We start from the raw sequence: 12,421 nt of genomic DNA, 5'->3' as shown, positions 1-12,421 counted from the left end.
ATTTGTCTGTCATAGTTGACGTGTACCTATGATGAAAATTACAGGCCTCTCTCATCTTTTTAAGTGGGAGAACTTGCACAATTGGTGGCTGACTAAATACTTTTTTCCCCCACTGTACATCAGTCAATACACTGTATCAGCCCATTATCAGCCTGAAAACTTGAAACCCTGTGACACTCATCTTTTCCCATTGACAACAATGTATTGAGAAAAACATCAGCTACTGTGACATTTACCTTTCTGCAAACTTCCAGGATGACATTTTTCTATGATATCATGTTGACTGTATTGAAACACTGTCTATGTAAATTAGGCACAATCCCAAGTGTTTGTCTTTCCCATGCAGATTGAACAGATTTATAATCTATACCACTCAGTAAAAATGTAGAGAAAAAGGTTTTTTATAGACTTTATTTGGCACCGGTATCCTATCATCACTTAAAGCCCAATACAGTTATTTCCACCACAGACAAATATTGTTTTATTAAATGTTTCTCTCTCCTAATTGACCTATGTAAATCTTCTCTAAATTCTTATTTTCCCTCCTGTTCTCAGATCAACTTTATATTCCTCTTCAACATTGTGAGAATCCTCATGACAAAGCTGAGAGCCTCCACCACCTCAGAGACAATACAGTACAGGTGAGCCAGGACCAGGTTCCCAAATGTTCCCCTATTCCCTTGACAGTGCATTACTTTTGACCAGGCCCCCAGGGTAGTGCTCTACAGTGCCTTGCCAATATTTTCATCCCCCTTGGTGTTTTTCCTATTTTGTATCATTACAACCTGTAATTTAAATTGATTTTTATTTGGATTTCATGTAATGGACATACACAAAATAGTCCAAATTGGTGAAGTGAAATGAATAAAAAAACTTGTTTAAAGAAATTATACAAAATAAATAACGGGAAAGTGGTGTGTGCATATGTATTCACCCCCTTTGCTATGAAGCCCCTAAATAAGATCTGGTGCAACCAATTACCTTCAGAAGTCACATAATTAGTTAAATAATTATTTTTTAAAAATATCAGAAACTTTGAACATCCCACGGAGCACCATTAAATCCATTATTAAAAAATTGAAAGAATATGGCACCACAACAAACCTGCCAAGAGAGGGCCGCCCACCAAAACTCATGGACCAGGCAAGGAGGGCATTAATCAGAGAGGCAACAAAGAGACCAAAGATAACCCTGAAGGAGCTGCAAAGCTCCACAGCGGAGATTGGAGTATCTGTCCATAGGACTACTTTAAGCCGTACACTCCACAGAGCTGGGCTTTACGGAAGAGTGGCCAGAAAAAAGCCATTGCTTAAAGAAAAAAATAAGCAAACATGTCTGGTGTTCACCAAAAGGCATGTGGGTGACTCCCCAAACATATGGAAGAAGGTACTCTGGTCAGATGAAACTAAAATGTAGCTTTTTGGCCATCAAGGAAAAAGCTATGTCTGGCGCAAACCCAACACCTCTCATCACCTCGAGAACACCATCCCCACAGTGAAGCATGGTGGTGGCAGCATTATGCTGTGGGGATGTTTTTCATCGGCAGGGACTGGGAAACTGGTCAGAATTGAAGGAATGATGGATGGCGCTAAATACAGGGAAATTCATGAGGGAAACCTGTTTCAGTCTTCCAGAGATTTGAGACTGGGACAGAGGTTCACCTTCCAGCAGGACAATGACCTTAAGCATACTGCTAAAGCAACACTCGAGTTGTTTAAGGGGAAACATTTAAATGTCTTGGAATGGCCTAGTCAAAGCCCAGACCTCAATCCAATTGAGAATCTGTGGTATGACTTAAAGATTGCTGTACACCAGCGGAACCCATCCAACTTGAAGGAGCTGGAGCAGTTTTGCCTTGAAGAATGGGAAAAAATCCCAGTGGCTAGATGTGCCAAGCTTATAGAGACATACCCCAAGAGACTTGCAGCGGTAATTTCTGCAAAAGGTGACTCTACAAAGTATTGACTTTGGGGGGGGTGAATAGTTATGCACGCTCAAGTTTTCTGTTTCTTTCTCTTATTTCTTGTTTGTTTCACAAAAAAAAATATTAGCATCTTCAAAGTGGTAGGCATGTTGTGTAAATCAAATAATACAAACTCCAAAAAAATCTATTTTAATTCCAGGTTGTAAGGCAACAAAATAGGAAAAATGCCAAGGGGGGTGAATACTTTCGCAAGCCACTGTACCTCCTTGGATTTCTTCACATTTTATTGTTTTACAAAGTGGGAATAAAATGTATTTAAATGTAATTTTTTGTCAACTATCTACACAAATTACTCTGTAATGTCAAATTGGAAGAACAATTCTATATAAAGATTAATGAAAGATAAAATACCAATAACCCTTGATTAATATGTATGTACCCCCTGAGTCAATACATGTTAGAAACACCTTTGCCAGCGATTACAGCTGTGAGCCTTCTTGGTTAAGTCTTATAAGAGCTTTGCACACCTGTATTGTACAATATTTGCCCATTATTATTTTCAAAATTCTTCAAGCGCTGTCAAGGTGTTGGAGATCATGGCTTGACAGCAATTTTAAAGTCTTGCCATAGATTCTTAAGCAAAACTGTAACTTGACCACTCAGGAACATTAACTGTCTTCTTGGTAAGCAACTCTAGTGTAGATTTGGCTTTGTGTTTTAGTCCTCCTAAAAGGTGAATTCCTCTCCCAGTGTATGGTGTAAAGCAGACTGAAGCAGGTGTTCCTCTAGGATTTTGCCTGTGCTTAGCTCCATCCCAGTCTTTGCCGATGTCAAGCATACCCATACCATGATGCGGCCACCACCATGCTTGAAAATAAGGAGGCAGTTACTCAGTATGTGTTGTGTTGGATTTTCTACAAACATAAGGCTTTGCATTTAGGCCAAAAAGTGTATTCCTTTGCTGTGTTTTTTTTCTTTTCAGTATTACTTTAGTGCCTTGTTGCATACATATGCATGTTTTGGAATATTTTTTTTTATTCTGTATTTGAATTCTTCTTTTCACTCTGTCATTTAGGTAATTCTTGTGGAGTCACTACAATGTTGTTGATCCATCCTCCATTTTCTCCCATCACAGACATTGAACTCTGTAGCTGTTTTAACATTACCAATGGCCTCATGGTAAAATCCCTAAGCAGTTTCCTTCTTGTCCTGCAGCTCAGTTCAGAAGGACGACTGCATCTTTGATGTGTCTGGGTGGTTTAATACATCATCCACAGCATAATTATTAACTTGATCATGCTTAAAGATATATTCAATGTATGATTTGTTATTGTTACCATCTACCAATCATTGCCCTTCTTTATTAGGCTTTTGAAAAGCATTTGTCGAATTTTCTGATCAATGACAAAATTGACTATTAAATCTGTTTCAATCCCACTTTGTAACGCAACAAAATATGAAACAAGTTCAAGGGGGTGTAGACTTTCTATAGGCACTGTAGGGATTCATGTGCCATTTGGGACGTATCCAGGGTCGGCTGAGCCAGCCCCAGGTGTAAAGTAGACATCAATTGGCTGTTAATTAATACACTCCCAAGAAACATCAATGGCCTCGCTGGAAGAAACCTAATGAACGATACCTGTCTGGTTGAATTGCTATAATTGATTGTTGTGTGGAGGGAGGTGGGGTGGGAGTGTGTGTGCTTGCGCATGTGTGTGTTTCGCGTGTGTGTGTTCTGCGTGTGTGTGTGCGCACCCATGCCTGTTTGTGCGCGGGTGCGTGTGTGTGCCTGCATCATCAGAAACCCTCACACCTTTCACATACAGATCCTGTACACCAGCACTACAGATTTCCACAGCCGGCTAAAACAACACACCATGCTGACTATTCACAAGCCATAATCATTTTCACGCCTTTTTATTGGTACAGTAAGATCAGACAGTTTGTCTGACTCCTTGTATAATGAAACCAGAGTGACAGAGGCTGCATGGGGTCATCTGACTGGAAAACAGCCAAGCTAATATCCTCGCTCATTATTGTAATTTAATGGAGTCATTTCTCAATCACCCTTCTTATTGAGCAAATTCAATTTGGCCGCACTAATGTGATTATAAAGGCTACATTCGTTACCCTTCAGCCAGCTTTCAGTCTGCGTCACAAATGGCACCTTATTAACTATATAGTGCAGGGCCGGCCCTGGTCAAAGGTAGTGCACTATGTAGATAAAAAGGGTGCCATTTTGGACGCATGCTGTGACCTCACGCCCTTGAGTCTCAGCTAGTGCTCCTCTATTGGACTGCTGGTCAGCACTTCACTTGTGATTAATAATATGCTGATGGTTGAGAGGCCGGTATGACCTAGAACATGACCAAGTCATCATACATTAACCCATTGGTGGGCCATATAGCTGGTATGCACCACAGCAATGCACTTCCACTGGGATTCCACTGGGAAATGGATGAATTGAAAGAATGTGTCAGTGTCACGTTACTTTAGGCCATGTTAGGAATTTAAATGTGTGCTTAATTCACACAGCCACTGTCTCATCATAGCAAGTTTAAGAACATAAATATGTTAACAGAACAATTCAATTCTGAGTTATTTGTCTACCTGTTATAGCGCTGAAAGGACTATGGGGTTTTGCAATATGCATGTGAACTGGAAACTGCTGCCATGGTTTGAATATGTATTCCCACACCCAGTGTGGAATCAAAGTATTGTAGGAACTTGACAAACATTGTCACTACCCTAGGTATGTTGACACCATAAATCCAAACTACACACGCCAGTATTGTGAGTGCTCTCATGAAACATAAAATCACAGAACAGGAGAAAAAAAACTTGGCAGCCATTAGCAAATTAGTATTGACTCACTAGTTGTCTGGCAGGTCTATTTTAGGCATTTTTCTGTGTTGCTAGTATGAGTCTGTGTCTTATTGACTCTCTAGTTGTCTGGCAGGTCTATTTTTGGCATCTATCTGTGTTGCTAGTATGAGTCTGTGTCTTATTGACTCTAGTTGTCTGGCAGGTCTATTTTTGGCATCTATCTGTGTTGCTAGTATGAGTCTGTCTTATTGACTCTCTAGTTGTCTGGCAGGTCTATTTTTGGCATCTATCTGTGTTGCTAGTATGAGTCTGTGTCTTATTGACTCTCTAGTTGTCTGGCAGGTCTATTTTAGGCATCTATCTGTGTCGCTAGTATGACTCTGCATCTGTGTCTTATTGACTCTCTAGTTGGCGGCCAGGTCTTTATTTAATAATATGACTCTTGTGTTACTGTGTGTCCATCAGGAAAGCGGTGAAGGCCACTCTGGTGCTGCTGCCACTTCTGGGCATCACCTACATGCTATTTTTTGTCAACCCGGGAGGGGAGGATGAGGTCGCCCAAATAGTCTTCATCTACTTCAACTCCATCCTGGAGTCTTTTCAGGTATGCCCATGCCCAATAGAAAGTGTTATAGAGGGTTTGAGAACTTGTTTGATGCAGTAAACATTCTGAAGCATATAACGAAAATATTTGGGTGTCAAGGTGTCACAAAACAATAGATGTAGGCTACAGTACAATGTAATGCTGCTCACACTGCTCATCTTATCGTCAATGTTTAACACTCTCTCTCTCCTCCCCCTCTCCTCTCGCCATCTCTTTCTCTCTGTGTTACCCCCTCTCTCCATCTTTCCCTCTGTCTCTGTCCTCCAGGGCTTTTTCGTGTCAGTGTTTTACTGCTTCCTGAACAGCGAGGTAAGCAGATTCATGCTTGTCCCATGATCCCCCACCGCTCAAACTGTACCCGTAATGCGTTTTTCTTTCAAATCCCTCCGTCCCCCTATCCCTCCCTCCATCCCTCCCTCCCTCCATCCCTCCTCTCATTCCTACCAGGACTATTGGAAACATGTTCACTTCGCACCATTTCATGCAGAGCTAAAAATGTATATTGTGTTGTCTAAAATGCAAGCCAAGCAGCAGGGTTACCTTGGACATGCAGATCAAGATGAGCTTCACCCTGGCCCAACACATATATACACACCCCATCTCAGAGGCTGCATGGTGCCATGGTCAAAAGTAGTGCACTATATAAGGAATAGGGTGCCATTTCAGATTTGCCAAAATGGATTTGTCATGAAATATTAATCGGTGAGAAACCTAAATCGGGCTTGAGTTACAAAAGATTGCTTGCCTTAAAACCTGACAAACTCTTGGGAGAGCTGTGAAAGTACCCTTGCTACACAGCTTGATGTAAACGTTGCAATTACCTCCTTCTCAGGTATCCCATTCTCCCTGGAGCAAACTGTCTCAACTGGAGACTGCCCGGGTCATGTCTCCTGGATCATTCATCCATGTATTTTGGTTTATAAATGCATTTATTTTACCTCAGCATTACACGGATAGTCAGGAAGGATGAAATGAGGCCTACACGCTAACGCTGAGTAGAGATCAATGTACGCTAGCATGACGCCACTTAGTGAGACAGATATCTCCCACTGAGGTGCAGTTACTTAGGGCAAAAGTGGCCACTCAATAGACGTGTGCTGACAGTTTGCTTACCTATTCAACCTCTGTGTCTCCTGTTGGCTCACTAATGTCGAGCAGCCGCTAATTCGTTGCTCTTGATGGTATCATGGGACTACATCCAAAAGGTACAAATGGTGGAGATCGATGGTTGATCAAATGTTATCATGAACGATCAACGATCTGTCAAGCAAAGCCTGAGAGGACCGAATGTTTGTTTTTCTGCTTTTTTTCACCATTTACAAGGTAGGGAGAACCAGAGTAGTGCTAACCTCAGACACACAAGTAAATGTTATCGACTAGCCTTCTCTGCTCTGATATTCTATAAGAAGTGTCGTTACTCAAGCAGCAGGAAAGAGAGTAGAAAGAGGTGCCGCGTTTTCCGTACCAGTCAGCTGCGGCCGACTTCAATCACTGTTAGTATTTTAGCATTCCTATTAGTGTTAATATCAGTTAGGGCATTAGCCTAGCTTGCACTGTGTGAGTGTGAAGGAGAGCTACAATGCATTCTGAAAGTATTCAGACCCCTTGACGTTTTCCACAATTTGTTACGTTACAGCCTTATTCTAAAATTGATTAAATTGTTTTTCCCCCCCATCAATCTACACACAATACCCCATAATGACAAAGAAAAAAAACAGGTTTTTAGACATTTTAGAAAATGTATTAAAGATAAAAAACGGAAATATCATATTTACATAAGTATTCAGACCCTTTACTCAGTACTTTGTTTAAGCACCTTTGGATTACAACCTCGAGTCTTCTTGGGTATGACGCTACAAGCTTGGCACACCTGTATTTGGGGTGTTTCTCCCATTCTTCTCTGCAGATCCTCTCAAGCTCTGTCAGGTTGGATGGGGAGTGTCGCTGCACAGCTTTTTTCAGGTCTCCCATGAGATGTTTGATTGGTTTCAAGTCCGGGCTCTAGCTGGGCCACTCAAGGACATTCAGAGACTTGTCCCGAAGCCACTCCTGCGTTTTCTTGGCTGTGTGCTTAGGGTTGTTGTCCTGTTGGAAGGTGAACCTTCACCCCAGTCTGAGGTCCTGAGCGCTCTGGAGCAGGTTTTCATCAAGGATCTCTGAACTTTTCTCTGTTAATCTTTCCCTCGATCCTGACTAGTCTCCCAGTCTCTGCCACTGAAAAACATCCCCACAGCATGATGCTGCCACCGCCAGGTTTCCTCCAGATGTGATGCTTGGCATTAAGGCCAAAGAGTTCAATATTGGTTTCATCAGACCAATTAATCAATCAAATGTATTTATAAAGCCCTTTTAACATCAGCAGATGTCACAAAGTGAGAGAACCTTGTTTCTCATGGTCTGAGAGTTCTTTAGTTGCATTGAACTGAATTTACCACAGGTGGACTCCAATCAAGTTGTAGAAACATCTCAAGGATGATCAATGGAAACAGGATGCACCTGAGCTCAATTTCGAGTCTCATAGCAAAGGGTCTGAATACTTATGTAAATAAGGTATTTCTGTTTTTTATTTGTAGTACATTTGCTAAAAATTCTAAAAAACTGTTTTCACTTTGTCATTATGGGGTATTGTGTGTAGATTGATGAGGAAAATGTTTTATTTAATCAATTTTACAATAAGTTTGTAACGTAACAAATTGTGGAAAAAGGGAAGGGGTCTGGATACTTTCCGAATGCACTGTAGCTCTCCTTCACATTCACACAGTGCAAGCTAGGCTAATTACCTAACTGATATTAACGCTAACCAACTGCACTGAAATAATAATGAACAGCAGGGATTAACCTTCTCTCATTTCCAGAATCTTCTTTTAATAACTCCTATGCCGCTGGGAGAAGCCCTTGAAGCAATACACACAACCCTGACTCTAATGACAAACTTAGAGATTGCTGCTAGGGGAAAACCTAGCCTAGCCAAAACAAAGATGCACTCACCTTGTGCTAACCTCATTAGCAGGGAGAAAATGCTCTTTATATTGGATCTGTCGGCTATCTAAGAGCGTAATCCTGAGTAAAAACCCCTGTGTGAAAAGGTTGAGCAATACCTGGATTGTGGTGGTAGCTATGGTGTATTTGTTCAATATTCCAGAGTCCGGACGGAGTCTTTTTCAAAGCCACTGGACCCCACAAGCTGATGGACATATTGAATGTCATGACATATATTGAATCACATGAAAACAAAGTGGTGGTCAGAGTAAAACGTTCTCAGAACCTCCCTGCAACCTAAAAATAAACGTTCCCAGAACAGGCAAAAATGTTCACGTCTGTTCTCAGAACGTTTTTAAAAAACATACAGTTTTACCGGTCAGTAAACGTATGGCTTCGTTCCCACAACCAGTGTGAAACCAAAAACATATATTCCTATAACTTCAAAGGAACCAAATGTGCTTTGTTCGAAAACCACATGGTTTCACATGATTCCACATGTGAAAGGTTATGTGATCACGTGAAAATCCACGTGAAACTTCATGTGAAATATCATCACGTGAAGTGTTCCAAAACCACATACTTTCACATTTGAAAGGTTATGTGATCACTTGTGAAAATCCACATGTGAAATATCATCACATGTGAAGTGTTCCAAATCCACATGGAAATGTCACATTTGAAATCCTGTGATTTTTCATGTGAAATCATGTGATTTTCCCGTAAGGTGTCCATTGAGCAGTATTTCAAACCCCAAATTCTTCTTAGCCTTACATAATTGTCTTCTCTATAAACGGGCTATTTTGAAATGTTAATGATTTGACACTCATGGCAGGCTGTGTGGAAGATTGTCAAACCTGTCAGGACAATAGGCCAGTTTAATTTTCACACCCACCCACACACAAGAAAAAGAGCAGGGTAAACTCCCAGCCTATACTACGGTAATCACCTCCAACCTTCTGGGAATAAATGTGAAACTCATATTTGAATAGATCTGACATTTATCTACAATAACCTGTGAATAATTATAGAGTAGTGCAAAACAGTACATCGAAGCCGCATTCTAATATTAGACTAACACAGGGGGTTCTTAAACTTTTTCAGGCTGGGACCCAAATGAGAAATTCTGTGTTTTCCTGGGACCCAAGTTTATGAAAACATGCAACTATCGGTACAATTCATTGCCCTTATGCCAGACTAAAACAAATGCAATATAGACAAAAAACTATGAAATACCCATATAAATAGCTATTATAGTTTCCCCATTAAAAAACACTCTTACATATCTTTCCAGGTTGGAACTGTTGCTGTTAAAATACAATAAATCATTTTCATTCTGAACTGGAATAAACTGATTGAAGCAAGATGCTTTTTGAGGATTCAGACAGGTGTAGACCAGAAAAAAACACACATGCACACAGTCCTAATGAGAGGTGTGTGACTGGTTGAAGTTTTCAACAAGCAGGTCTATTCTGGGCTCAGTTTTTAACAGTGCATCCCTGAGGTCATGCTCAGCATTGAGTCTGTTTCTGTACAGTGAGGGGAAAAAAGTATTTGATCCCCTGCTGATTTTGTACGTTCTCCCACTGACAAAGAAGTTATCAGTCTATAATTTTAATGGTAGGTTTATTTGAACAGTGAGAGACAGAATAACAACAAAAAAATCCAGAAAAACGCATGTCAAAAATGTTATAAATTGATTTGCATTTTAATGAGGGAAATAAGTATTTGACCCCCTCTCAATCAGAAAGATTTCTGGCTCCCAGGTGTCTTTTATACAGGTAACGAGCTGAGATTAGGAGCACACTTTTAAAGGGAGTGCTACTAATCTCAGATTGTTACCTGTATAAAAGACACCTGTCCACAGAAGCAATCAATCAATCAGATTCCAAACTCTCCACCATTGCCAAGACCAAAGAGCTCTCCAAGGATGTCAGGGACAAGATTGTAGACCTACACAAGGCTGGAATGGGCTACAAGACCATCGCCAAGCAGCTTGGTGAGAAGGTGACAACAGTTGGTGCGATTATTCGCAAATGGAAGAAACACAAAATAACTGTTAATCTCCCTGGGACTGGGGCTCCATGCAAGATCTCACCTCGTGGAGTTGCAATGATCATGAGAACGGTGAGGAATCAGAACAACACGGGAGGAACTTGTCAATGATCTCAAGGCAACTGGGACCATAGTCACCAATAAAACAATTGGTAACACACTACGCCGTGAAGGACTGAAATCCTGCAGCGCCCGCAAGGTCCCCCTGCTCAAGAAAGCACATAAACAGGGCCATCTGAAGTTTGCCAATGAACATCTGAATGATTCAGAGGAGAACTTTGTGAAAGTGTTGTGGTCAGATGAGACCAAAATCGAGCTCTTTGGCATCAACTCAACTCGCCATGTTTGGAGGAGGAGGAATGCTGCCTATGACCCCAAGAACACCATCCCCACCGTCAAACATGGAGGTGGAAACATTATGCTTTGGGGGTGTTTTTCTGCTAAGGGGACAGGACAACTTCACCGCATCAAAGGGACGATGGACGGGGCCATGTACCGTCAAATCTTAGGTGAGAACCTCCTTCCCTCAGCCAGGGCATTGAAAATGGGTCGTGGATGGGTATTCCAGCATGACAATGACCCAAAACACACGGCCAAGGCACCAAAGGAGTGGCTCAAGAAGAAGCACATTCAGGTCCTGGAGTGGCCTAGCCAGTCTCCAGACCTTAATCGCATAGAAAATCTGTGGAGGGAGCTGAAGGTTCGAGTTGCCAAATGTCAGCCTCGAAACCTTAATGACTTGAAGAAGATCTGCAAAGAGGAGTGGGACAAAATCCCTCCTGAGATGTGTGCAAACCTGGTGGCCAACTACAAGAAACGTCTGACCTCTGTGATTGCCAACAAGGGTTTTGCCACCAAGTACTAAGTCATGTTTTGCAGAGGGGTCAAATACTTATTTCCCTCATTAAAATGCAAATCAATGTATAAAATTTTTGACATGCGTTTTTCTGGATTTTTTTGTTGTTATTCTGTCTCTCACTGTTCAAATAAACCTACCATTAAAATTATAGACTGATAATTTCTTTGTCAGTGGGCAAACGTACAAAATCAGCAGGGGATCAAATACGTTTTTCCCTCACTGTACTTGTTTTTTAAGTACGGCAGAGTTGAGAATCCTGACTCACATAGGTATGTGGTGCCAAACTGGATCAGAACATCTACTGCTTTCTCAGCCAGGCAGGAGACCGCTTCCTGCTGTAGATGAGCAACCCAGAACTGTGTGAGTGTAATTTGCCTCAAAAAGCATCTTGCTTCAATCAGTTTATTCCAGTTCAGAATAAAAATATGACTTGTATTTTAATAGCAACAGTTCCAACCTAGACTTGTTTTCAACAATCATTTCTACAGTAGGCCTGGTCAAATCAAATCAAATCAAATTATATTTGTCACATACACGTGTTTAGCAGATGTTATAGCGGATGTAGCAAAATGCTTGTGCTTCTAGTTCCGACAGTGCAGTAATATCTAACAAGTAAAATCTAACAATTTCACAACATATACCCAATACACACAAAACTAGTAAGGAATGGAATTTAAGAAAAATATACATATATGGACAAGCAATGTACAGAGTGGCATGGACTAAGATAGAGTAGAATATATGCAGTATATACATATGAGATCAGTAGTGCAAGATATGTAAACATTATTAAAGTGACTGTAAACATTATTAAAGTGACTAGTGTTCCATTTCTTAAAGTGGCCAGTGATTTCAATAGGCAGCAGCAGCCTCTAATGTGCTAGTGATGGCTATTTAACAGTCTGATGGCCTTGAGATAGAAGCTGTTTTTCATTCTCTCGGTCCCAGCTTTGATGCACATGTACTGACCTCGCCTTCTGGATGATAGCGGGATGAACAGGCAGTGGCTAAGGTGGTTGATGTCCTTGATGATCTTTTTGGCCTTCCTGTGACATCGGGTGCTGTATGTGTCTTGGAGGGCGGGTAGTTTACCCCCAATAATGTGTTTGGCAGACCGCACCACCCTCTGGAGAGCCCTGCGGTTGCGGGCGGTGCAGTTGCTGTACCAGGTGGT

General features: G+C 41.3%; 1 protein-coding gene across 1 annotated transcript in view; it reads left to right on the top strand.

Moving 5' to 3' along the window:
• Positions 1-12,421, top strand: part of crhr1 (corticotropin releasing hormone receptor 1) — a gene marked incomplete at both ends in the record, with an annotated part of 168,132 nt that overhangs the window by 149,652 nt on the left and 6,059 nt on the right. The window contains 3 exons of the mRNA XM_084146333.1: positions 556-641; positions 5,216-5,354; positions 5,622-5,663. Of these exons, the coding sequence (XP_084002459.1) occupies positions 556-641; positions 5,216-5,354; positions 5,622-5,663 (267 nt within the window). The remainder of the gene's footprint in view (positions 1-555; positions 642-5,215; positions 5,355-5,621; positions 5,664-12,421) is intronic.

The sequence above is a fragment of the Coregonus lavaretus genome (genome assembly GCF_964263955.1).
Source record: "Coregonus lavaretus genome assembly, chromosome: 28".
Classification (NCBI taxonomy): Eukaryota; Metazoa; Chordata; class Actinopteri; order Salmoniformes; family Salmonidae; genus Coregonus; species Coregonus lavaretus.
Note: the sequence above shows the minus strand (reverse complement) of the source record. Positions and strands in the feature narration are given on the sequence as shown.